At 46.3% G+C, this 26,263-nt stretch overlaps 1 protein-coding gene across 4 annotated transcripts in view; it reads right to left on the reverse strand.

Annotated features, from left to right (window-relative positions):
* The window catches only part of PODXL (podocalyxin like), a 48,817-nt gene that overhangs the window by 15,740 nt on the left and 6,814 nt on the right, over positions 1-26,263 (reverse strand). For all 4 annotated transcript variants that reach the window (XM_051628584.1, XM_051628576.1, XM_051628567.1 and 1 more), the window contains exon 2: positions 1,223-2,074. In XM_051628584.1, the coding sequence (XP_051484544.1) occupies positions 1,223-2,074 (852 nt within the window). The remainder of the gene's footprint in view (positions 1-1,222; positions 2,075-26,263) is intronic.

The following is a 26,263-nucleotide window of genomic DNA, read 5'->3' on the forward strand; positions in this document are numbered from 1 at the left end:
GCATTCTCTCACCTATTTATTACATGTAAATGTTTTTTTCAAGCCTCTTTGTGCTCAATGCTTGAGGTAAAATCTGAACTAACATAATTTCATGTATCATCCTTTACTGGAGAACAGACCTGTGGAGCAGGAGGGGAAGAAATTATCCTTCATGAAGACAACCATTTCACCTCCTAGTTCCTGCTAACATGAACTGGGTGAAGCCAGTGAAGATGGTCTTGTATTAAGGCCTGGGCCTATTTAGTGATGGTGGCAGCAAGGAGGAGCTGAAAGGCTGAGGTGGAAGGAGATGGGGTTTTGAGTTGCTTCTGTATTGCTGGTAGCTGGAAAATGGGTCAAGAACAAGCTTCTCCAGGGGATGATAATGAAGGGTTCAGTGTCATCACACTTTTTTTCAGAGCCAGATGTGAGCTGAACTCACAATCCCACCCAAGTCTGGAAGGCTTCATGAAGCCCTCACAGTCCCACAGTGCGATTACTCCCTGTGAATGCTACCAGCCAAGATGCCAGAGGAGACCCAGGCTGGGCCTCACCAGGACACTTAGGAAATAACAGGGATCTATAAAGCTCCAGAGGTCTAGAGAAAACATGTTCATGGTGTTCAGCAAGATCCTAAACACCACGTGGACACTCATAATGCTGCTTAGATAGACGTCAGCAGCCAAACACCCTGCAGGAATGATGAATATCCCACCTAACTGCTTAGACTCTTTAGAGGTTGTAGACTCAGGGTTTAGCCACAAAATCTCCTTAGTCTTCTAAAGCTTATGTTCTATGCAGGCCCAGACAGCCTTCATGAGGCTGTCAGCCATACTAAGGACCGTCTACAGCCAGCAGTCAGGGCACTGTCAATCTGTTTCACCATCTCTACAATGTCAGTCTCCATCTCTGACCTCGTTGCTGCTGGCTGCCTTTTGCAGTCACTGGAGGTCGAGTCATTGCAGTTGATGGTGCTTCAGGCACAGTTTGGTCCATCTGAAAGCTGATGTCTATGCCTTGCCAGCTGATCCATGCCTTGAATCTCACTAACTGCCTCGACTTGACCTCCAGCAATGACAACAGGGACCTAAACACCCAGTTGTCATCTAGACAACTACACTGGGAAGTACTAAAATGAGACAAAGAGATGACACCCTATAAGGACCATGTTTAGGACAGCCAAAGGAAAATACCACATCAGGGCCTCCTAACCCAAGAAATCAAGGTTCTAGTCTTCTGGTACCTGCTCCAAGAGTCGATGTGGTGGCTGCCTCTGAGACCTTTTTGTCGCCAGGTTGTAAAGTGGTGGGGGAGATGGGTCTGTCAAAAGGTGTAACGGAAATGTTGGTGCTTTCAGGTCTGGTGGAAGTGGCCAGTTCCTGGTCTGGAGAACTGGAAGAAGAGTGAGGCTGCTTAGGGACCGATGTGGGAGAAGAGTCACCATGGTCCTTAAGCCCAGGAGCAAGGCTCACTGGAACTGTGGTGCTCACAGCGGTGCTGGCCAACTGATCTGAAAGTTGGCTTCCCTGAGATTTTGTGCTGGGAGAGGATGTGACAGTGGTCCCTGAACCTCCTGGAGTGGTTGTAAGGTTGCTGGCATGAGCTGGAACGGGATTTGCTGCAGTGGTGGCTGCTGAGCTTCCCGAGTTGGCTGGAGGGTTGGTCTGTTGGGTCGCAGTGGTGGCTGCAGCAGGGGCGGCAGTTGAGGATCCAGAGCCTGGTGAAGAGTTGACCTGCTGAGGCAGGTTGGGTGATGTTGTGGGGGCAGGTGATGGGGTTTTTGGGTTGTTTGTAGAGGTGGTCCCTTGGACTGCAGTAGTTAATGTTGCAGAGGTGGAGGGGGAGTTTCCCGGTTTGCTTGTAGGGGTGGTTCCTTGGACACTGGTGAGTGATACTGCAGAGGTGGTTGGTGTGTTTCCTGGCTTGCTTGTAGGGTTAGACCTTTGAAGTACAACAGGTGATGTCACAGGGGTGGTTGGTGTGTTTCCTGGTTTGCTTGTAGGGTTGTCCCCTTGCACTGTGCTTGTGCCTGTAGTCAGGTCCTGCTTATTTTCTCCTGGACTTGCACTAGTTGTCACATCCTGAGAGCTGACACCTAGGGAAAAGTAAAAATGCCAAGATAAACTTTGAATTAAGGAAACTATCCTTGGTTTCTAGCCAGAACAGGTGTTTGTAGAAATAAATGCTGACCAGAAGCCACGAGTCATTCAGTCAGGGCTTGCCTCATGCTTACTAAACTCATACCAAATGCCATGTTCTGGTTTCACCATGTCCAGCAGAAAGCAGAGGAGAAGGAAGCCTGAGCCACCTTCACAACAAGCATAGTCAAACTCATAGGATTTCAAGGGGCTTGGAGGGTGAGGAGGAGGGCAAGACCTGCTGATTCCCAGAATGCAGGTCTCCCTCAGGTGTGAGACGCACCAGCTCCTGTGCAAAGTGCTGCAAGTCATTCCCAAAATAAAGGAGCAGCCACGGGACATATCAAATGCTGTTCATCCAACACCACTAGGAGGGTCTCTCACATCCCTGAAGTGGTGAGGAACCTCAGGTAAATAAGGCAACACTTCTGACCTTTTTCAAAGTTACTTTCTGCTTGCAAGCTCAAGCTTTGTTTCTTTAATTGCATCAATTTCAACTTAGCTTTTTTCTTTCCCTTTCCAAACTCAGATAATTACTATAAAGCCATAATAAAATAAGCACTCTCACTCAAATCCAGAGTTAAACCATTGAGAGTGGTGAGACCCTGGCCCAGGTTGCCCAGAGAAGCTGTGGATGCTCCATCCTTGGAAGTGTTCAAGGCCAGGCTGGGTGGAGCTTGGAGCAACCTGGTCTAGTGAAAGGTAGCCCTGCCCATAGATGTTCTTCAAGGGTGCCTTCCAACCCAAACCATTCTCTGATTCTATGAGAAGCTGCACACAGTGAAATTCTCCATTGATTGAACTAGGGAAACTATATTTACTCCACTTGCTCTCAAAGAATGGGTCAACACTGGACAGAGTTTGCAAGCAAACACAAAAAGCATTTATTTGGAGCTGCATTATTCTAATTTTAAGGATATTCAGTTCACCTGCCCATTGCAAATCTTATCATCAATCTATAATTTGTACTTATTTTTTTAGCTGATTATTTTACTATTCTGAAAAGCCTCAGAAAGTCACATAAAGATGTTTCAAGTCAGAGGTCACTTTCAAGGGAAACTCTTAAAAAAAATATCCAAGGATGCATTCAGGAAAAAGAGAAACAAGCCAGGAAAATGAAGGGCTCCACCTAGATGTACCATGCAAATCCTTAATGTCACCCCCTGAACCATGAAACTCCCATGTGATTTTTAGCCTGCATTTATCCATCACATAGAAATACAACCTTAATCTTGGGTTCCTAGTTTTTGAGGAGATCCATGAAGTATTTCACTGAGAGTTGACATCACCTAAGTGGGAAAAAAGCCCGGTCTCCAAACAAAGAGGGTTGTCCATTGCTTAGTTATCTCACATACATAAGATCTGCAATTTGTTTCTGAAGAATACTTTACATGTTCACATACTGAAACTGTTTTATAGTGAGCTGAATGATTGACTACTATTTGGGTCCATTTTTCTCTTGGTAATCACTGCAGGAGCTCCATCAATTGCCACAGAGATAATTTCCCCCCATTGCACATGGTAATCACCAGCTCTGGACTCTTCCTCAGATTCACCCCAGGAAAAGTTCAACCAATTTTTCACCTCTCAGGAACTGTGAGGCTACCCTGAGCCACTTCATCCGAGGATCTGGCTGGAGTCCAGACAACAACCTGATCTTGGAGGGAGGAAAGAGGGTTCTTCTATTTGATGGCTGTGCAGGAGAAGGCTATTCCCACCCCTCCCCTCCCCATGAGGAGCTTGTATATTATTTCCAACCCTCCGAAACAGGAGTCACACCTCCAAGGTTTGATTTTTGACTGTGTACTACTGCTGCTCTCCAGAAATCTGCTTCATCTCTCCACGCTGACATAATGGCAAAGTACTTTCTCTTTCAGAGCCTGTTTGCTAGCACTGGTTGTGCTTCAAAGATCCAGTTTCTGAGATTTATACCCCAGGGAAATCTAACCCCACCCTGTCAGGACTCAGAGCAGGGGGGGCAGGTGGAGGTACACTTGATACAAGACCTGGCCAGTGAGTTTTGGGATCCTGCAACAGCTCTGGGATCCCATGGGAGCTGCCTGGAGAGAGGGTGGGTTTGGAGGAGGCAGGAGGGCTCTGACTGATCTCTGGCATCTCAACTGGGGAATGTAGAGCCAGGAGAAAAGATGTGCAGAGCCTCTCCTGAAAGATGGTTCTTACTCCCCTTTCTCCACCAGCTGCCATTCCTGAAAACACCATTGAGATGTGAGTTCAAACTGAAACTTGCAGCATGAATTATTTTAGGAAATCCTGGGCTTGTGAGAAAACATCTCCACTGAATCTGTGGGAAAAGAACATTTGTGGAGAGAAGTCTTATTTCCTAGACTGGCCACTGTCTGCAGGAGGAGAGGTAAGGAAACAAAACACAGACACGGGGACCAAGCAAAGGAAACTCAGGGGCAAAAATCAGATAGATGGGAGGTTTGTTGTAGGGTTTTTTTAATTTATGTTAGAGACCAGGCATCCAGTTGGCCACAAAATGGGTCTGTACTGTAAATAGGGCTGTCAAACAAGGGTTTTGACAACAAAGGAGGTAAAAAAATAAAAATAAAAAGAGATTAAAAAAGCTCCCCTAAAGGTAGAAATAAGACAAAAGAGACATAAATAAAGAAGGGGTTGGAAGGAAGGTAGAGGAAATCCCCCATTGCTTTTGCTTCCTTTTCATGCCCCAGCCTCACCCCAGAGAGGCAGGAAGCAAATATGCACTGAAGGAGAGGTATAAAAGACAATTCAATTCAACTGGGTCCAAAAGAGAAAGGGGGCAGGTCCATGCTTTGGATCTAGGCCAGCCTTTGTGGCCAGCTGGGACCCCCTTCAAGCCTAGAAACAGGCATCCCTGCCCCAGTGCTTCCTCATCCCATCCTGGGGAGCTGCAGCTGCATTTTTACCACTTTTAGGAAAAAATGGGAGCAAAAGTTCAAAGCAAGAGGGTTGCTCTGCTGATGGAGGAAGCTGGTGTGGTCCTCCAGGCTTGCCCTCATTGGTGTGGTAGAATCAGAGAACCATTCAGGTTGGAAAAGACCCTTGGGCTCACTAAGTCCAACCATTAGAAGTAGGGCCTCTTTCAAGGGACTTGGTGATTCAGCCCCAAAAAGCAACTGGGAGAATAACCAAGACTCAAGTTGATGCCCACAAAGGTTGCTAGTGTTTTATCTTTCCATATCTCTGCGTCCACTCTTAGAGCTCCTCTCCTACTAAAGGAAACAGATGTTAAAGATCAAGTTATTCTTCATTATTTAGCCAGGACCAGTGATTTAAGAGGGTTCAAAGCAACAACTCCTGCTTGGAAATGGTGAACCATTGTGCAGGGGGAAGGATGGATGGATTCAATGAGTGCTGTTCACATGGGCAGGTAGGACACCATCCTACTACATGGGCCTGGCAATGCTAGGTGCCACAGAGGTAGAAATCACTCTACATTGGTGGGCAATGATCTACATCCCTCTAGCAGGTGGCAACACAAATGATGACAAGCCAGAAAACACAGGCTGGGGAGGGGATTTTTACAAGGGCTTGTAGTGATAGGATGAGGGGAATTATTTCACACCGAAAGAGGGGAGATTTAGATGAGACATTAGGAAGAAGTTCTTTAGTGTGAGGGTGGTGAGACACTGGAACAGGTTGCTCAGGGAATTTGTGGAAGCCCCATCCGTGGAAGTCTTCTAGGCCAGGCTGGATGGGGCTTTGAGAAACCTGGTCCAGTGGGAGATGTTTCTGCCCATAGTAGGGGGTTTGGAACAAGATGATCTTTAAGGGCTTTTCCAACCCAAACCATTCTATGATTTTTTTTGTGTCTTGCATGGCTGGGCTGGTAGCCAGTACTGCCTGCTGGCTGGCCCCAGCAGAAAAGGATCTGGTTGAAGGAGGAAAAAAACCCTGTAACCACAGACTGGTGGTGATAACAGCCAGACAGGACAGGATTATGTTCAGTGCCCTTTTAGCATGAAAACTACTCACAAAAGATACAGTACATCCTTTTGCAGCCAACAAATGACTCTTTCAGGCCATGAGCCATGGAGATAAAGGGATCTAATGCTATGAGAGAGGAGGAGGATAGAGCAGAGGGGTCCTCTGAGCTATCTTTCCCTCACCTTACCAGGAGGAGATCCTTTCCAAAAGAAAGTTCACTTGAAGTCCCTCACCTTGTTTTCCAGAAGGCAGAAAATAACTGCCTGCCCCTGACTGTCCTGGATGCATTTTGGCAGGGCAAGGCCACTGATTTCATTTCACTTTTTTGACTGTCATCAAGTCCTTTTTTTCAGGGAAAATGGAAGAGATACAGCAGCTACCAGGGTATTTTGACAGCACTGGCTGCAGTGAGTCTGATGCTTTGCTCTGCACTTCTCCTCTCATACATCTCACTCAGAAACCCCCCCAAAACCTTGCAATTCTGTGCTGAGTGTGGGGTAGACCCACAGGAGGAGAGTTCAAGTCCTCCACACTCATCCGTGGCCAAACAGGCCAGAGGAAATGAGTCCACTGCAAAAACATGATTTAATTTCCGGATCTGTGTATCCCATGACTGTGCCTGTGATGCTGTGTCTCTGTGAGGGGGACAACCCCAGAAGGGGCAGAACTTTCCCTTATTGCTAGCTATCAAGATGGGCTTGTTCGGCCTCCACTGAGCAATATTTGGGAGGTTGGAAAGTGACACTGTTGGTCCCCATTGCTGTGAGTGCTCCTGGGCAGGAGGTGCTGGGATGAGAAAAGCTACCCCAAATCATAGAATCATAGAATCACAGAATCATAGAATCATAGAATCACATAATCATAGAATCATAGAATAGTTTGGGCTAGAAGGGGCCTGTCCAAACAAGGAGGGGGCAACCACAGATTCTCTGGGCAACCTGTGCCAGTGTCTCACCACCCTCTCAGTGAAGAATTTCTTCCTAATGTCTCACCTACATCTCCCTTCTTCCAGTTTAAAGCCATTACCCCTTGTTTTATCTTTACATGACCGTATAAAAAGTCCCCACCCCCAATGTAAAAATGTAAAAGGAAAGGTGTGAAGGGTTTGTGCCAGTGCATCTCCTTGCAAGACCAAGTGAGGGGCCACAATTTTCAGCCACGCTGCACCACCACTAACCCTGCCATGAAGTCACGCTCTGGTTGTAACCTTGTCACAGGAGATGTGTGGTATTTTGCAGGCTGGGAAAGATGCTTGGGGGGAGCAGCTTGTTTGGAAAGGTCACGGCTTGGAGCACAAAATAGAAGCAAACCCACACAAAATGCAAACTGAAAGGACATGTCCTGTCCTTCTTCCCCTCAGCCCACCCGAAGCCACCACCTCCGCACGCAGCTCCGCTGATTAATTCCCTGCGCAAGAGCTTCCCGCTTCCTATCTTGGGAACGCCCCCCCTCCTCATCCACCTTGTTGAAAAGAGCTCAGATTGGCTGAAAATCTATTAATAGTGAGAAAAGGAAACTCAAAAGAATAACTTAGGAAATGGTGGGTGACACACCCCAGGCCAGCGGGCTGAGTCCAGCTCAGAGCCTTACGCCAGCCGGCTCCTGCTCCTCCCAAGGCTGGATGAGAAAGCTAAGGAGCCCAAGCAATTCAGAGGAGGGGAAGGGATGTGAGCCAGGCCTGAGGAAGTTCCTATTTGCCTCTCCTTTTTTTGCAGCCTTTCCTGATAAAATATAGGGGCAATAGGCTGAGTTTGTCAAAGGGAAAGTGGGGACTGAGGCTGCAGGGGTGGCCTTTGCTGGAGGACAGCACGTGCCAAAGTGAGTGAGGAAGCTTCTGGTCTTCTCTTAGAGTGGCAAGAGGCTCCTGGGCAAAAGGAGGGGTTTATCCACCCACTGCAATGCAAGTGTCTGAGCTGGAGCAGAGACCAGCCTCTACAGATGACAGGAAATTTGTCATCTCCTTTTAAAAACTGTGAGAGCAATCAGATTGGCAGAATATCACAGAACGGGGTTATTTATCCTGGAATTAAGCTGGGCTACCAGACCAAATGCTTACCTCACAGGGCTTTCAGATTCTGCCTGTGCAGAGGTTCTCTCCCTTCCATCTGCTGAGGGAAAGATGAGCTCCAAACAGCACCCTCCTCCCTTGCTACCAGCTGAGATTTGGGTGAGGGATGTGGTACAAGGATGCTGTGGGCATGCACAGCACCCATTCCCCTTCCAAAGAGACACTCTCCATGTCAGAAGATACACTTCCAACCGGGCATCACCCAATCCCTTTGCTGCCAGTCTCACCATCAACACTGTGAAAAGGCATCACCCAGGCCAAAGACCAACTCGGCTTCCCAGGTGAGAAGATGGGGAAAGGTCCAACAGCCTCTGCCAGAGCATTTTCAGGCTCTCGTCCATCAGTTCAATTAGCCAGGGCAGGGATGTCAGTCCTTTCCAAAATCCTGTCAGAATAAAAACTGCTGCAGAACAGTCTTGATAGAATTGCACTGCAAAATGAGAGCGTGTCTGGACTTTGATTCAAAGCCACTGGGCTTGTTTTTAGCAGGGAACCTCCTTTACTCCACTGTGAAAAGGTTCAATTGAAAAGGCCCTTCAGATTGGAGCTGTTTAGATCTTTCATACAAGTGACAGTGAAATCAAGGCAATAAGACTGACCAGTGTCCTCTTCTCTGCTGAAAAATGAAACAAACTTATAGCCACAGTCTGTGTCCTGAAGGACCTACCCAATAAGCCCTTACTGGCTGGAAATAGAGGGGGAAATGGATGTTATTGAAGCCCTGAGGGGTTTTGCACCATCTCCAGATGAAGAGGAGCGTCCAGAGCTTCCTCCTGCATGGCTGCACTGCCAGCATGGAGATACTTCTTTGCTGGAGATTTGGAAACTGCAGCACCTTCACATCATCCTGAGGACTCTTATCAGCCTGCAGAATTTTGCAGTCAGTCACATCCCTGCAGTAGCCAAAAGCTGCTCTGCTTTAATTCATACCTGGGAAAATTTTAAGTTGTCCCTATTTTACCCAGTGGAAGTGACTCTGAAGCTCAGGGAGCAGAACTTGAACCAAACCACACACAAGCTTTGGCTGCTCCATCCCTCTGTTACATCTGCCTCACTTTATTTTATTCACATGACAAACTTGAAACCTTCTTGATTTTGACAAAGAAACCCATCCACAGCTTGAGATGCTTTTCCTGCCAGGACTGCAACACATCCCCAAAATCCAGGCTTTGATGAACTGGCATTTTCAGATGAGAAACCTGCTTCATTAACAAATTCCCCATCAGCTCTTTCTGCAAGTATTTGAGCCAGCTCAGCTTTGTCTGCTGTTTCATTTGGAAGTATGACAAATATTAAAAATAATCACCCAAGGCACGTCTCACCAGTTGGACACATTCCTCTTTTCCTGCAGCCCTGACATGACTCCTCCTCACTCCCTTGGTCCCTCTAAACACCCCATTTGGGTAGGTCCCGCTGAACACCACATTTGTGGAGGCAGAAATGGGTTAATTTGCTGTGTTAATTAATGACCAGCCAGTGGATGTGAGGGAGAAATATCTCAGCATCCCTCACTCCCATCTTCTCGAAAAACATTGTCCTTGAATTGTTTTTCATGCCACAATTGGACCTCTCCTGAATTTCTCCTTGAATCGTAGAATCATGAAATGGTTTAAGTTGGAAGGGACCTTAAAGATCATCTAGTTCCAACCCCCTTGAATGGGCAGGGACACCTCCTACTAGACCAGGTTGCTCCAAGCCCCATCCAACCTGGCCTTGAACACTTCCAGGGATGGGGCTTCCACAGCTTATCTGGGTAACCTCTGCCTGTGTCTCACTACCCTCACAGTGAATAATTTCTTCCTAAGATCTAATCTAAATTGACCCTTTTTCAGCTTAAAATCATTCTCCCTAATCCTGTCACTTCACATAAGAAGTCTCTCCCCAGCTTTCCTGTAGCTCTTTTGGGTACTGGAAGGCCACTATGAGGTCTCCCCGGAGCCTTCTCTTCTCCAGGCTCTCTGGAGACACTCTACTGACAGAAAATTGTGATCAGAGGCATCTTTCAAGCAAATGGACCCGACTGGTCCATTCCAGGCAGGGCTCCATCCCATGGCCAGCTCCAGCCAGAGGTAAGAAATGCCAGTGATGCAAAAGCCAGCCCAGCCTCTCTTAGAGATAAACATAGGACATATTATTTAGGACTGTGTCTCCACTTGTGTCCCTGTGGGAAGTCTGTAGCTATCTAAGAAGTTAAGGGAAAAGACAAAAATAATCCAAAGGAGACAGGAAGACCAATGTGGAAAATGAAGGCTCCAAAAATCCTTCTCACGAGGTTGTCAAGGAGTCAAACAAACACAGACACAAGTGCACACCTCTATCCACTCCACCCCCAGATGTTTTTTCATCACCAAGTCTGGAAACAGCCTTTTCCCACCAGGGGCTGACAGGATTTGTAAGGACCCAGCTCCAGCCCTGCACCTTGCCCAGACTGCAAAATGGAGCAGGGACTCTTTGCAGCCTGAGCAGAAACACCCCAGTGTGCAGGCAGTGGCAGAAGAGCTGCTGCAGCTGAAATGTGGGGAGCATGAGCTCAAAAAGCTTCACGTCCCAGCCTGACCAGACCCTCCAAAGCACAGAGTGTAGCCACTCTCCTGTCCTTCTCCTGCCTTATTTATGACCTCAGTGTGGAGTTATTGCCAGATAACTGCTTAGAATCATAGAACGGATTTGTTTGGAAGAGACAGTATAGACCATCTAGATCTAAGCCCCCTGCATGAGCAGGAACATCTCCCACTAGATCAGGTTGCTCAGAGCCCCACCCAACCTGGCCTTGAACACTTCCATGGATGGGGCTTCCACAACTTCCCTGGGCAACCTGGGCCAGTGTCTCACCACCCTCACACTAAAGAATTTCCTCCTAAATCTAGCTTAAATCTCTCTTCTAGTTTTGATCCATTACCCTTTGTCCTCTCGCTACAAGCCATTGTAGAAAGTCCCTTCCCAGCTTTCCTGTAGACCCCCTTCAGATACTGGAAGGCCACTATAAGGTCCCCCAGGAGCCTTCTCTTCTCCAGAAGGGAACTCTTTGCTGCTTGGAAGCATGATTTGGGGCAGTACAGCCCACTCCTGTATCAAGCGAGCATCAGTCTCCCATCAGCTGAAGGACACAGTGTCTGGTACATGTAGCACTGAGACCCTTCTATTTTGGCAAAAGTCACCCAGGGACTTTGGAGGAAACTCAAGGCTTACACTGAGTAACGGGCCACAAAAGTCACTCTACAGTAAGGTAAAGCCCAACAGCATCTGGCCCAAAAGAGCAGCAATGGATCCAAATGACAGTGAAAATCACATGAATGCCATGAGACCACACGACTTTGCTACACACCAACCTTTTGGGGTTTTTCCTGTATAACTTCCATGTTATAAGTCTTTATGAAATTCTTTTAGGTTTCTGACCACAACCATGAGTGCTAAAAAAGCCTGTTTTTTTTTTCCTGCATTTTTAAAAAACAAAACAAAAAACCAAAACCAACTAAAACTAAAGAGATTAAAAGCCTCCTTTTGTCTGAATTTGGAGAGGAAACTTAGGTCCACAGGAAGGACTAGGAGAATAAGATTGTTTTTCCAGACTACTAGATTGGCAATGCCACCTTGACTCCATGAGGAGACCAGCCAACTTCACCACCCCTCTAAAGCAAGGGTTAAAGGTTGGCCCATGAGCTGACTTCAGCAGTAAGGAGCGATGAAGCTGGTGGGAAGCTGAAGGTGGTGGGAAGGAGGCCTTAAGAGATGCCAGTACTAAGATCTGCTTGGCCAAACCCACTGGTTTCCTTTTGAGGGCTGAACTGTAACCTCACAGCAGCACCTCTTGGAAACCTGAGCTCTTTTCTTCAACCCACAGCTGCTTCTTGGTGCATGGGGACATCTGAGGGGGCAGATTTATTCATCAAGACAGAGCAGAAGTTCCTCCTCGTCCTTTTCACTTGAACGACAAATCATCCCTTGCTGGCTTTTCCTGGAGGACTACTCCAGACAACTTGAGAAGGAGAGAGGACATGAGCCCCTGAGATAGAAATGATTTTTATTCAGCTTGATGGCTTGTCTAAGCAGAGATACTCAAGAAAATTAATTTAAAATTAAAAGAAGGAATGATTTCAGAGTGGATTAGTCAAAGTGCACACAACCCACCAGGTGGCCACTCTTGTTCAGCTTTAAATCAGCTCTCGTTTAATTTAGCCAGAATGAAGTAGGTTTAATCAAATTAAAGTCTCCTTAGCTCTGAGAGAAGTTTAAAAGAAAGTTAATTCAGGAGAAATCTGCTGACAGTCCCCACACAAACAAGTCCCCAAATGTTGCATTGGACACTGACAGTGACCAAACATCAGGGATGGGTCACACCTGGCTCCCCAGCTGAGGTTGGCCTTTCCAGATTCCTGGACATGGAAAGCTCTGATTGATGTCAGATTTTGTCTTGCCATTTGCTCAGTTTTTGTCATGGAGATAGGACAAGAAGCAGTGCTGTGTCCAGTTCTGGGGTTCCCAATATATGAAGGACAAGGAGCTGTTGGAGTGAGTCCAGAGTAGGGCCACAAAGACAGGCTGAGTGAGTTGGGATTGTACAGCCCAGAGAAGAGGTCTCCAGAGAGACCTTAGAGCATCTTCCAGTACCTGAAGGGGCTACAGAAAAACTGGGGAGGGATTTTTTTACAAGGGCAGGGGTTGACAAGATGAGGGGAGAATGGTTTCAAGCTAGAGGAAGGTAAGTTTAGGTTTGACATTAGGAAGAAATTCTTTAGTGTGAGGCTGGTGAGACATTGGCACAGGTTGTCCAGAGAAGCTGTGGCTGCCCCATCCCTGGCAGTGTTCAAGGCCAGGTTGGATGGGGCTTGGAGCAACCTGGTCTGGTGGGAGGTGTCCCTGCCCATGCAGAGGGGTTGGATCTAGATGATCTTTCAGGTCCCTTCCAACCAAACCATTCTATGGCTCTATGATAAGATAGTGGACAGACCAAACTGAAGAACTGTGGAATGGGTGCAGGTTGCAGAAGATAGTAGGGTCCATCCACTGTCTTCTAGGACAGAACAGGCAAGCAGACAGAGAGGTGAAGTGGGCTTGCCTGTCCACAGCAAGAAACCACCTCGCTGGGTGGCAAGGGGAGACTGAGTTCATCATCTTGCCCTCCTCTCCAGCTGGCTGGTTTCATATTTGGGTTCATGCTGAGCAATGTGAGGTAGCTCTGAGCTACTCATCCTGCTGGCTGAACCTCTGCCAGCTGGCCAGCACCCGGGAAGAGTTGTCACATCTAATGTCACTCAAGTTGGGCGCTGTACATCTGCTCTGTGTCTACACTCTATCCATGAAAGATGAAGGCCACAAAGTTCTCACAAAGGTGCAGGTATCCTGTGGGTAGGTTTTGTAGCCAAAAAAATCCCCACTTTTTTGTAAACATCACAGTAACCCTTGCAATGAGGAAGGGGAGAGGAAGAAATATGTCCCTTCTTGTGGCAGGGACTCTTCCAAAGCCAAGTAGGGACAATTGGCTTCTCTGAGACCTCACAGCCCACCAAAGCCAAACCACAGAGGGGCATTAAAGCTGGAATCTAATGGCCAAAATCTTGCTATCATCAAAACTTAAGATGCCAACCTCATCTGGAGACTGACACTTGCTGGAGGCCTGGCATGGAAGAGGTCCAAGCTGCAGCCTTAAGGTGCAGAAAACGAGAGTCTCCAAACCTAAGGGAATAAGGAGACCTCAGCCTAGTCACAGGGAGCTCCAGGAGTGCAAGAGGAAATGAAATGGAGACGGGTGACTGGAAGGTCAGTTTGTGCTGGCACACAGCACCACTGCAGCATTGCAAAGCCTTGTCCCCTGCTTCTTGCACCTCCCTTTCCTCTCCAGCATCCCCCAAAGATTTACAGCAGGAATCACCCTCCAGCAACAGCCTCTGCCTGCTCCTGCCTCTGAGGCTTGTGGTGGGGTGGCTCCCAGCCCCCCGTGGGGCCATGCCTGGGGAGGATGCTTGCCCACCCCAAGGGCAGAAAGGGCCAGCGGAAAAGCGATGGTGGGGAGGCGATAAGACCAGAAGCCTCACCCTCCTTTGTGAGCCCAGCACCTTGGATGACTCAGAGTCAGCCCAAATCGACGCCCTCCAGCCAGTGACTTTAACCTTTTCGGGGATCTGAGTCACATTGCCATCCCCAGTCCACCCGCCAGCAATCCAGGATGGACCCAGAGATGATGAGCTGAACATGTCTTGGACTGGATGATCCCTATGGATCCCTTCCAACTTGAGATGTTCTATGATTCTATGATCTTTGATCCATGGCTGTTGGCCTGTTCTCTCTAGTGACTAGAAATAGGATATGAGGAAATGGGGTCAAGTTGTGCCAGGGGAAGTTTAAATTGAATATTAGGAAAAATTTCTTCACAGAAAGAGTGGTGAGGCATTGGAACAGGCTGCCCAGGGAGGTGGTGGAGACAGTCTTCCTGGAGGTGTCAAAAAAACGGGTAGACATGATGTTTCAGGAGATGGTTTAGTGGTTGGGGATTGTAGGGCAGACAGTTGGACTTGCTGATCTTGAAAGTATTTTCCAAACTTTGATTCTATGACTATGATTCTATGACCAAGACCAAAGATGCAAAGTGGTTAAAGACACCAGTGATGCCAGCTGATGTAGGAGCCACCTCCAAGAGGCACTGGTGACCTCCTCAAGCATCCCAGCCTCTCTAAGTAAAATTTTGAGTGATTCTTAGCTAGATATCCACTCTCCCCGGTGCCATCTGCTTTGCTACTCATTCAGGCTATAGTGGAGACAAGTTCCTCTGCAGGCATGTCTGTGACACCTAAAAACCTTCACTGCCATAAAAGCGGCCACCTCATCACCCTGCATTTTTGCAGGAGAGTCAAGCTGGATGTCAGGATCCATCCCTCTGCTGCCATCAGTCCCCCCTGACCTTGGCTAGCCAGCAGCCCGAAGATTTCCTGTTAATGCTGTGAGGAGGCTTCCACATTTCCTTGGGATCCTTTGTGTGTCCATGCTATTTCGGGTCCCACCTTTTATTTTTTTTCCCTTCTGTTCCCCACCCACACCTCCCTCAGGGTGGGGTCTTCCCTGATAATTCAGAGCTCTATATATACACATGCATATACATATGGACCTACATGTATTTATTTAGCTGCAAGTTGAGCCTTCGGGCATTGACTGGACACGGGGAACTTGGCAGGAGGCTCGGTGCTATTCTTTAGGTGGGGAGAGCCTAGGAAGGGAAGGACACAGCAAACCCTCCCTCCTATTCAAAACTATTTAAAGACTGTCTGGCACAGAGTTTCTTTCCCACCAAATGGCTCTAGTGACGGTCTGGTTTTACAGGCTGTGTAATCTGATCAACTTCTATTGTCGGCAAATTCATAACTGCCTCATTATTTAACTCTCCTGAAACAGTTGGTTTTACAGAAAAGGAATATCAAATTTAGCTTTTTCTTTCTTTTCTTTTCTTTTCTTTTCTTTTCTTTTCTTTTCTTTTCTTTTCTTTTCTTTTCTTTTCTTTTCTTTTCTTTTCTTTTCTTTTCTTTTCTTTTCTTTTCTTTTCTTTTCTTTTCTTTTCTTTTCTTTTCTTTTCTTTTTTTTTCTTTTCTTTTCTTTTCTTTTCTTTTCTTTTCTTTTCTTTTCTTTTCTTTTCTTTTCTTTTCTTTTCTTTTCTTTTCTTTTCTTTTCTTTTCTTTTCTTTTCTTTTCTTTTCTTTTCTTTTCTTTTCTTTTCTTTTCTTTTCTTTTCTTTTCTTTTCTTTTCTTTCCTTTCCTTTCCTTTCCTTTTTTCTTTTTTCTTTTCATTTCTTTCTCTCTCTTCTCTTCTCTTCTCTTCTCTTCTCTTCTCTTCTCTTCTCTTCTCTTCTCTTCTCTTCTCTTCTCTTCTCTTCTCTTCTCTTCTCTTCTTCTCTTCTCTTTTCTCTTCTCTTTTCCCTTCCCTTCCCTTCCCTTCCCTTCCCTTCCCTTCCCTTCCCTTCCCTTCCCTTCCCTTCCCTTCCCTTCCCTTCCCTTCCCTTCCCTTCCCTTCCCTTCCCTTCCCTTCCCTTCCCTTCCCTTCCCTTCTCTCTTTTTCAAGTGCACCGAGACTTCAGTTTCCATTTCAAGAACTTCTGTTCCTCAACAGATCCTGCTCTTCCTCTCCTTAATATAATACACATGATCACAGGAATCACTGGTGAAAGGTGAAAACAGTGAGAGAGGACCTTGTCCAGTGCTGTCATAGTGCAGGATTCTCCAGCACAGAGTATTTATTACCCAGTGGCCTCTTATATGTAGCTGCGAGCAGCATGAGGTAGGGGAGCCTTAACCATTTTCCCCCAGAGAGGAAGGATGCTCTTGGAAGCACTACGTGTCAGCTCACATCCTTGCTCAGCCACAACCCTCTGAAACAACCTTGATTACATTTTTTAAACTCTCCCTGCCTCAGTTTCCCCTGTCTCTACATGCAAGAGTGGATAGATTTTGGCTAGAGGATCTGTCTTCATTTACGGGCTGGGCCATCACCTTTCTAACCGGGGCCCCAACCTTGGTGAGGTGCCAAAGCAATACAAATAATTACTAATAGTAATCCTCATGGGAGTCTATTACATTCTGGTTCAACTTCCTCCCAAACAATTGCTCCTCTTCCTTGCTTTGTATGTTCTTCAAAAGAAGCGGCTGCGGTGCTTTAGGGCTGGGACACCAGCCGTGGTAAACATACACCCAACGTTCCTGCTCAGCTGGGCCTGGGCAGCAAGAAGAAGACACATCTGATTTAAGACAATCACATTCAGGCAGGAAAAAAAGAGAAAGAAAAAAAGAAGGGAGGGTTGAATGGAAATGGCAACCTATCACTGAGCAACATTCATTCTCGGAAGTCCCTTAGGGCACGTTTAGTCACTGTTTACTGGATAATCTTGTTCAGAGTGGCAATAAGAGCAAGAAAAGTCAAAAGAAGAAGTGTCCACTGGTCTCAGGGCTCAAAAGATGTTCATTCTGAGAGTGTTGAAGGTCCTGACACTATAGGAGCATTTGGTTGAGGGAATCAGAGATTTACTGTGGGCCATAGCTTGCCAGGCACTTGTACATTTCCCTCCTTTCTGCCTACACTGCAGGCACCCTGTCTGCATGACCTGAAAGCTGCACGAAGGGAAAGATGACCCATATATGGGCAGGAAAATGCCCCTGGTCCACACACAGTTCTGGGCTGAAGTTTGCCCATCCACTGAGTGTGTGGGCCAGGCAAATGGTCCTTGTAGGGAATACAGACATCAAAACCACTGGTTTAGGTGCAACATCAAACTCCTATGGGAGGTGGGAACCCAAAATGCCACATGTCCAACGGCAGGTGGGATGGCAATGTATAGAGACCATCCCAAAGTGGTTTGAGCTGGGTCGTGTTGGAGCAGAGTGGGCTTTGGGTGGGCTCTCTTGAGGTCCTTAGGTCCTCATTCAAGCAGTTAGCTTGCTCTGAAAGACATGGTGGTTCATCTCTGAGGAGGTTTCTCCATCGCCAGCACCAGAAATTTAGGCTTACACAGCAAGTAGCAAGCTGGAGTAGGAAGAAGGGTCTTGCCTATTAGTCAGCCAACTGGCCTGACATAGTGCTGACGAAGAACAATGCACATTTTGGTCACCCCTTCCAAGATGAAGCCTGCAACGGCTTTAATTAGTCAGTTAGATGTGGCTTTGTCACAGGAGATGAGACACAACCGGGACCAGCCAGCTGGGTTCTTGGCTGCTGAATGACACTGTCTTTCCAGCCCAATGACCTCATTGTTATGACTCAATGGGGGAACAATGTTGTCCACCCAGCAGCCCAGCAAGGAGTGAGATTCCTGCGTGGTTACAGCTGAGCAGAGGAGCATGGGAAGTGGTGGGATGTCACTGGGTCAGGGATGCAACGTTTTGCACTTAGTGCAGGCAGGCTGGGGTAGGTTTTAGTGGCATGGCTGTGTGCTGAGAAATTCCAGGACCTTTTTTTTTTTTTAAAAAAAATAATATATATAATGCAAATATTACAGGCAACGGTGATCAGATTCAGCTCCCAGAAAGTTCAGCATCTGTTCCTTGGACAGATAGGTTCAGGTAGTAGGTTTGAGCTTGAAGAGACTCACTGATTAAGGATGAAAATGCTAAATGGTATCTAATGGAAAAGAAAGCTTGCAGCACTTATACCCAGGGTGGTCTGGATGGAAAAAAAAACCACCTCTGTCCCTGTCAGCTTTTGAGGTCAGGGCTTTACTGACATCTTTCCCCCACCAAAATCCTTCTCTCCAGGGCAGTGTCTAGCAGTTGGGCTGCAGGGCAGGCCATGGCAGGGCAAGGGAAGGGAGCAAAGGAAGCAGGAAGGAAGAATTAGCTGCATCCCCTCCCTGCTGTTAATCGTCTTCCTCTTTTGCCTCAGAGAGGTCTGCAGACCCCATGCTGGGTTCCCACCTCAGAGGGGACCCAGAGAACTGACCAGAAGCTCTGGATACAGGAGGGGGACATGGGGCTAGGCTTCATGACAATATCCAAATTCTTCTGCTCCCAGGACAGGGGAGACTGGATCCTGCTTTGGGCTCAGCAGGATGAAACTCTGACACATCAGCTTGAACATTTCCTTTAGAAAACTGAGCTGGCATGGCAGTGGGGTGGGAGATGGGAGGAGAGGGCAGGATCTGCAACTTGCAGAAAGCCATTGGCAAAGCAGAGGAGAGTGAGTGAGGGGGCACTGAACTGGGATTCAGTGGGTGCTGTTGGCTGTAACCCTGGAACTGCTGGGTAAGTGTGGAGAGGGCGAGCACAGCAAATGCAGCCCCATGTTGTGGATGTGCTGTGCTGGTGAGGGCTGATGTTATGGGTCCAGCCCTGCCATGTTTGCAAGTGATCACTGCCAAATCAAAGCACAACTTTGCTGCAAAAACTTCCCTATTTTATGAGACACAAGAAAATCAACGTCCCTGATTATAGAAAGGCAGAAGAGACAACTGAAAAATCCCCACGCAGACTTCAATCCACATTTGGAGAAGCACAATTAGATGTACAAAAAGACCCTCCTGTAATCCTGAGCCTCATCTCATCCAGACATGTCTGGAAATTATTATCTGGGCAAAATGGTCCTTGACTCCCATCAGTGCAGCTCTCAGAAATCAAGTCCTGAGCTTACTGACCAAGGAGGCAGGAAAGAGCTGAGGCACCCGAAGCCAAAGGCAACTTTCAGCAACATCTATTGATAACTCTTGGTGATTGATCGTTGTATTATTGCTTTAAATAATTAATAACCAGCAAGCTTAACTACTACAGACACTGCTCTCTGTTGCAAGCCTGCTCCTGGCCCATGTTAGCTGTGGTTGCTTTGCACATGAGCAGCTCTGCCTGCCTATCACCAGTTCCTCCCAGTACCCAAACCTCTCAATGTGGGCAACCGTGTCACGGATGAGCTGAGATGCTCGAACGATGCAAAACAACAGAGCCAGGCCCTTCACCCAGCAAGCTTCTGCACAGCAGCCAGATAAGTAGGGCACACAGGCTGGAAGCCAGGGATGGCATTTTGAGACTCTGTATGCAGCAGATGGCCAAGTCCTTTGCTGTTGTGCCATTTGAACCAGCTCTCCAAAATGGGAACAGAACCATGTTGGAAAAAAGGTGTAAGTGGAGCAAATCCCCATCCTGCAAACAGCCTATGTGCATGGTGGGCAAAATGCACCTGAGATGGAAATTAGTTACAGCACCAGGACATTTGCCACCCTGCAGCTACGTGCACATACAGACTTTCCTGATGCAACCAAATCCAAAAGCTGGTATTTACTGCTACGAAACAAATCCATTATTCCTAATCTATATTATCAAGAAGAGGGCTCCTCCTTTCCCTGCTCTTGGTAGTTTTGTGTTAATAGCCATGGATTGACCAGGCTGGGACAATTTGTAACCCTTTGACTTTGAGGTCCAGATGGCATCAAGTTGCTATAAGAAACCATTTCCTACCTTTGAGGAGAAAAAATATGGGAAACCTGCCCACAGGTGCCTCACACACATCTGTCCATCTCAGCAAAGAGCAGTCCTGTTTAAAACAGGAGCTGAGAGATCTGAGGGTCTTTCTCTGCCTCTATCAAATACATTCCTCTGGCAGGAATGCGTTTCCCTACTTCAAAGGCAGGATATAAGCATTTCTTCTTTCAGATTTGGGCAGAGGCAAAATGTTATTACCTGTTGCTCTCCCCTGTCTCTCAACAGGATGCTTGCCCATGCTCAGACCGAGCCAAAATCCTTGCAGAAACAGCTCGTGGGCTGCACTTCTCTTACCCTTCCCTTCCCCAAGCCCTCCTGCTGTGATGAACATCAGCCTTGAGGATGGGAGGAAACACATAAATAAAGTGGGATCCTAAAAGCACTCTCCAAACAACAAAAAAAAAGCTTCAAAGCCAATTCCCCTGCAGAGGTTTCCTAGCCCTGGTCCCACTCACCCATCCACATTATCAGTCTCCTCCTTCCAGTGCCTCAGGGAACCAATTTTCCCAGCCAAGATAAAGATAAACCCCTGCCCCAACACTGCTTCTGAGCTGGATTATAAGGAAACCTTCCCTAAAAGGCCAGCTGGGCTGTGTTCACCAGCCTGGGGCAGCCCTGCTCCTGGGGAAAGCAGCTTAGTTAGGTCCCTGCATGGCTGCTTCCCCCCCCTCACCCCGGGGGGAGCCCTTTCCTAATCAGATTGGAGCAGCCCTGCCAGACACACAAAACCCTCCCATAGAAGACAAAGTAGAGAGCTGCAACCTTCATCTGCCAGCTCAAACACAAATACAGCCCCAGAATAGCCAGCATTCCTTTGGCATGGCTGTTCCCCAAGCATTTCTCATCAAATCTGCAAGGCACACATGGCTGCTTCTTCTGGTGGGTCCCTATTTTTTTCTTTTTGTTTGTTGTTTTGGTTTTTGTTGTTGTTGTTGTTGTTTTTCTGTGTTCTGGTTTGTTTTTTTTCCAGGTTTTTATCAGGATTGTTGGTGGGATTGGATGCAATACTGAGGGTCATATGTAGTGGGACCTCAGCAACCACCCCACCAGAACTTGGCTTTGGGTCTTGTCAAAATGCACCTGGTCTCCACGGTTCCCCTCCCCTTTTCCACCTGTAACCAACATGCTGGGTCTCTGCACCCATCCTGGTGTCTATCCAGTTGTTCACTCTGAGTCCTGCAATGATGAGAGGTTCTGCACTGGCTGGGGGGTGCAGGCAGAGGGTCCTGAAGGAGCAGGAGCTGCTAACAGGGTCAAGCTACTTTTTACAGAATGGCAGGGTTTTCTTTCATCAAAGATGCTGATGAGATCCCGTCACCTCTGTTTCTAATGTGATCAGGGGAAGAAGAACTCTGCTCCCTCACAGGCTCCCTCTTTAAAACCCCCAAAACTTTACCCTGAGCAGCTGTCAATTACCTCTGGCCAGGCTTCTTAGGTCAGAGCAAAAGAGATGGATTTTTAATTTTTTTTTAAACAAAAAAAATCCAGTGCTTTCTATTTTCAACCTGTCAGTTTGTACCTCCCCATTACTGTCCCTAGCCCTCTGTAAAGGACATTCAGAAAGGACCATACAAAGTACACACTGACCATGAGGTCCCCTACTTCTCTTGCTGCCAACTCAACCTTTCGTACCAATTTTCACCACCCCCTTCCTGCCAGTCCACCCTTCTTCTTGTTGTGCCACCTCCTCTGCCTAAAGAACAGCTTTTTTCTTCCCAACTTGTCTGCCCTAAATCATCTCCCAGGAGCTGAAGCCATGATTTGGAGGAATATTGACATGGGGAACATGGATGGTGACGGGTGACAGGCTTTGTGCCCACCCTATCAAACATCAAACTGCTCCTTGTTGTAAAACCACATAGAAATGGGGGGTTTGGGTAAGATGGTAAATTATAGGCCAGACTTTGAGAACCACTCACCATGAAAAGCTTCTCTGGACCATGGGATCACGGGATATTGCTCCTCCCAACAGCCTGAGAAGGACTTGGCCTGATGAAACACAGAGTGAGGGCTGCAGGATCTGGCCCAGGGTCTGAACAATGATAGTGCATCCTCCACCTTGAGCTGAGCCTAACTTAGCCAACTTTATCAGCCTTCACTGATGTGTCACAGCAGAAGCAGACATGTCCTGACCATGGAGGTGATACCTCAATAGCTGCAATAACTACATGAAGAACAGTGATGGCAGGAGTGACAACTGCAATAATCTTGATGGCAATGATTGCTCAATGGCAGCCTCCTGCCTGATGAAGACATGCTTTGAAAAGGACCTCCTATGGTGAAGAGCTCAAGTCACTGCATCAAGGATGTGTCGGTTGTCAAGACTTCTTTTTTTTGTTTGTTTGGGTTTTTTTCCCCTTCTTTTCACCCTCTGTATTTGTTGCCTTAAAGAGCAATGTTTTGTTTGTCAAACCTGTGGGAGAAAATCCTCTCAGGTAGGGTCAGCAAGGAGATGCATCTAAATAGGCTGGATGAGGGGATCCAGGCTCCACCAGGCTTTGCAGAATTGTCTAGTAGTAGCATTTTACTTTGGAAAGAAGAGGGGAAATTAAATTTATCACTCCCACCTTCCCCAGACTGCCATGTTAGGCATGCAGTGTGGATCGATGGAGGTCTGTCATGATCTACTAGGCTACATTATTTTCCTGGAGACAAGAAGGATTGCTCCAAGTTTGCCTTGTCCCATTGGGAAAGGGTGTGTGTGTTGCCATGTGCCATAATCTGTCAAGGCTAAATCTCCTCCTTATTTTGCCAGATTTTGCCATCTAGCACCAAAGAGAAGACTAAACACATTGCAGCAGGACTAAACCCAACCAAGACACTCATGGCACGGAGGCATCTTGTATTTTCCAACACTAAACAGGACTAAATTTAGATGTGAGACAAAAACTGGGCAGCCAATTAAAGGAAGCCTCATTAATTCTTGCTTTGCTTTCCTTTAATCACTGTCTGCCCACACTATGGGCAGATACCCAGGGTACCCAGACACTAAGCATGAGGTTCCTCTGCCTTCAGTCAGGTGGTCCAAAGTTACACACACAAACCTCACCTAGACATTTAAATTCCCTCTGCAGATCCAAGAGAGACATATTCAGTGGCTCTACCAATAATTACTTCTAAGCTTCAAAAACAACAGGAAACTGGCAGCTGAAAAATAAAATTGCTTTCTCTCCCCTTTTAAATAGCAGAAATGAGTTTTAAGAGAATAACTCCTGTTTATTCAAAGCCCTTGAAGGACATGAAACAATTCATTTCAGTCACTAACTCCATCAAAGATTGACACTTGAGATTTGCTCAATGAATTGCTTAGCAATGAACTCAAAAGTATGTTGAAAAGTTTATGCATGAGGTATCCAAGCCCTTGGTTGCTTGATGTATTTTAAAGGAATTATAAATGCTGGTTTGCATCTGTCAGTTTGACAGAGATTTCCTCTATTGGCAAAGAGTGATTGCCACTGATAAAACCCAAATTAGCATCATTCATCATTACCTAGGGAGACTCAAAAGTTAGAAATCAAAATAAAGTGTTGTCAGTCTATATAACTATTTAGACAAATATGTTCCTATCCTGTCCACCTGGTTGGAAATCAGAACTGAAAAGCAAGAGTGTAAATCTCCAAGCTTCACAATGAGCCACTGAGGAGAATCCACCCTTCTGAACGGATATAGGGATGGATTGTAAATGAAAAACATGATGAAAACCACATCGTTCAAATGAAGACTTTCTTCTTCCTGATTTTAAATTGTGATTAAAATTCATCACCTCAGCCACATCAGTTTAAATCAAAGCACTCGGCCGTAAGATGAGGGTTTGAACCCTTTGTGAGGCTTTCATGAGAAAAAAAAAAGGATGTTCTGTTGTATGAAGTTAATGGGAATTTATTGGTACTGTTCATGGGTAGAAACTATCTCAGAGGCCTTCAAAATTGCATAGACTGAGAGTCTTGAGGGTGTTTTCTTAAGCTGTCTGGGAAAACCTTATGGAAATAAAGTAATTTTCTATACTAGGGTGTTGAAATAAGCTCAAAACTTACTTTCCTGCAATATTCCACATGACTGTTCAGGACAGGAAAATTTATCACTTGTGCCAAAGAGGTCAGGGTCCCTCACTGCTTTTTTGGCATGGGAATTACCCTGAGGCTAGGGTGAGAGTGGAGGTGATGGTGGGCTGAGATTAACTCCTGCATTGTGTCAAACCAGATCAGGAGACTGATCCATCTGAAAACTAAACCAATACAAGAAGGAAAACCAAAAAAAAAAAACACCAAACCCCCCAAAAAAAGCAAAATAAAACAAAAGAGGGTCATTTCATGCATTTACTGTGTGTTGCTGCTTTCTCTGCTTTGCCAAAAGAAATCCATCAATATTTTTATTTATATTTTTATGTATTTGTTATTTTTATTTCTTTAGGCTCCTAAACAAAATCAGGTCGTCAGCAGTTGGAGAGTGGGGAGATGGCTAAAAAAATACATGAATGAGAATGCTGGTTTTGGAGCCATGTAATTGCAACCTGGTTTGAGGGTGCTTCTTATCAGTTGGCCTAGTTCCTGGTAGAAAACTTGCTTCCCTTACCCGTGCTTTCAAAGTTTTTTCTGTTGTTTAATAAATTAAAAATGTCTAACAAGGACACCTTTAATTGAGGGTCTGAGCAACCTGATCTAGTTGTCCCTGCTCACTGCAGAGGGGTTGGACTGGATGACCTTGAAAGGTCCCTTCAAATCATTCTATGAATTACTTATTTAGTGTACATATATTTATATAGAAATGTCCAGGATCTTGGTGATTTGATGCCATTCCAGTATAACCAGTGCTAACTGGATCCGTGCTGGGAGCACAGTGCATCACTTCAACTACTCTGCTTTTTCTCAGAGTCAAAGCATCCAGTATCTTGATAAGCTGCATATACTAGTCACCCTGAGAGCTCTCCATTTTCCACAGGCTGCAGCAGTATCTTTTAAACTTTTCCTTTCCCCCCCCCCCTATTTGTGTAGGTGGAGGAATGTCTTATCTCACCCTCCTGCCTTTTGACTCTGGGGAGGAGGAAAAAGAAAAAAAACACAAAAAAAGTGGTTTTTGCTATTAGGTTTCAAAGAAGAACTTTCTCAAAAACAGTTTCCCCAAACCCTTCTGCAGAGTCTTTCAAGTCCCCTTTGTCAAAGTGAGAAATCTGGCATTTTCTCTTTGCCTGTATCTAGCAGAAACCACTTAGAAGAAATGCCCAACAAGGTTGTCTCCTCATTTCTGTACAATAGATTGAATGTATCTCTAAGTACTACAGCTTAATAATTCTAAGCGAATTTCTGCCTCCTCCTCCAGTTACATTTCCTAAAATCAATTAAGGCTGAAAGAGAAAAATTTCAGCCTTTGCCATTAATAACTAAGGCTTTATTCTTCCACTGCTGAATGGCCCTTCTCCTCCATTTCACCAGCCTCATGAGCCATGTGGCTTAAGACCAAAGCCCCCTGCACACAGAGCTTTTAAGACAGAGAAAAAGCCACTGGATTAATCCAATTTTTATTAAGGATGCTAAGAATATGAGCCAGACCTCCAAGCAACACCTACAATTGAGCTTATTCAGAAATAAAAATTACATTCTCCATCTGGGGGGAGGTTTTAAAGCAGATCCCACCTGCCTGTTTCTAAGGCATCCGTCCCTCACCTGGCTTCAAAAACAAACTTGTTTTTTAAACCCAAAGATCATGTTCTTTTTATCCACATTTCCATTTTGCAGCCTTTAGGGTGTACTCCTGACCCCCTACCAAGAAGTTCTTCCAAATCCTGAAACTCACCATTTCTGACTGTTTTAATTAAGTACAGATATTGTTATGCAACATAAGGGCTTCCATGGGCAGATTCTGGATATTTTTGGAGTAACATCACACACTGTCAGGGACCATGTACAGAGACAAACATTTCTAGAGGCCAAACCATCCCAAGACACATCTAAATTGCCTTCAGAAGATGTCCCTCTCGCTCTCCACTAACAGCAGCTGGATTCTAGGACAGCTCAGCTCCAACCTTCAACACCTTGGTTAAGTACCTGAACCAACATGGCATTATCTTGGATCTTTCAGTGGGAGGAAAACGCCACTTGCTCACACCTGCAGAAGAACTGGCAACACCAGGTCTCCCTGTTTTCCCTTCCTCCACAAGGCAGCTCATCCCAGCTTGCCCAAACAGGGGCCCTTTCCCTTTCTGCTGCCACCCA

This window comes from Apus apus, chromosome 1, assembly GCF_020740795.1.
Source record: "Apus apus isolate bApuApu2 chromosome 1, bApuApu2.pri.cur, whole genome shotgun sequence".
NCBI lineage: Eukaryota > Metazoa > Chordata > Aves > Apodiformes > Apodidae > Apus > Apus apus.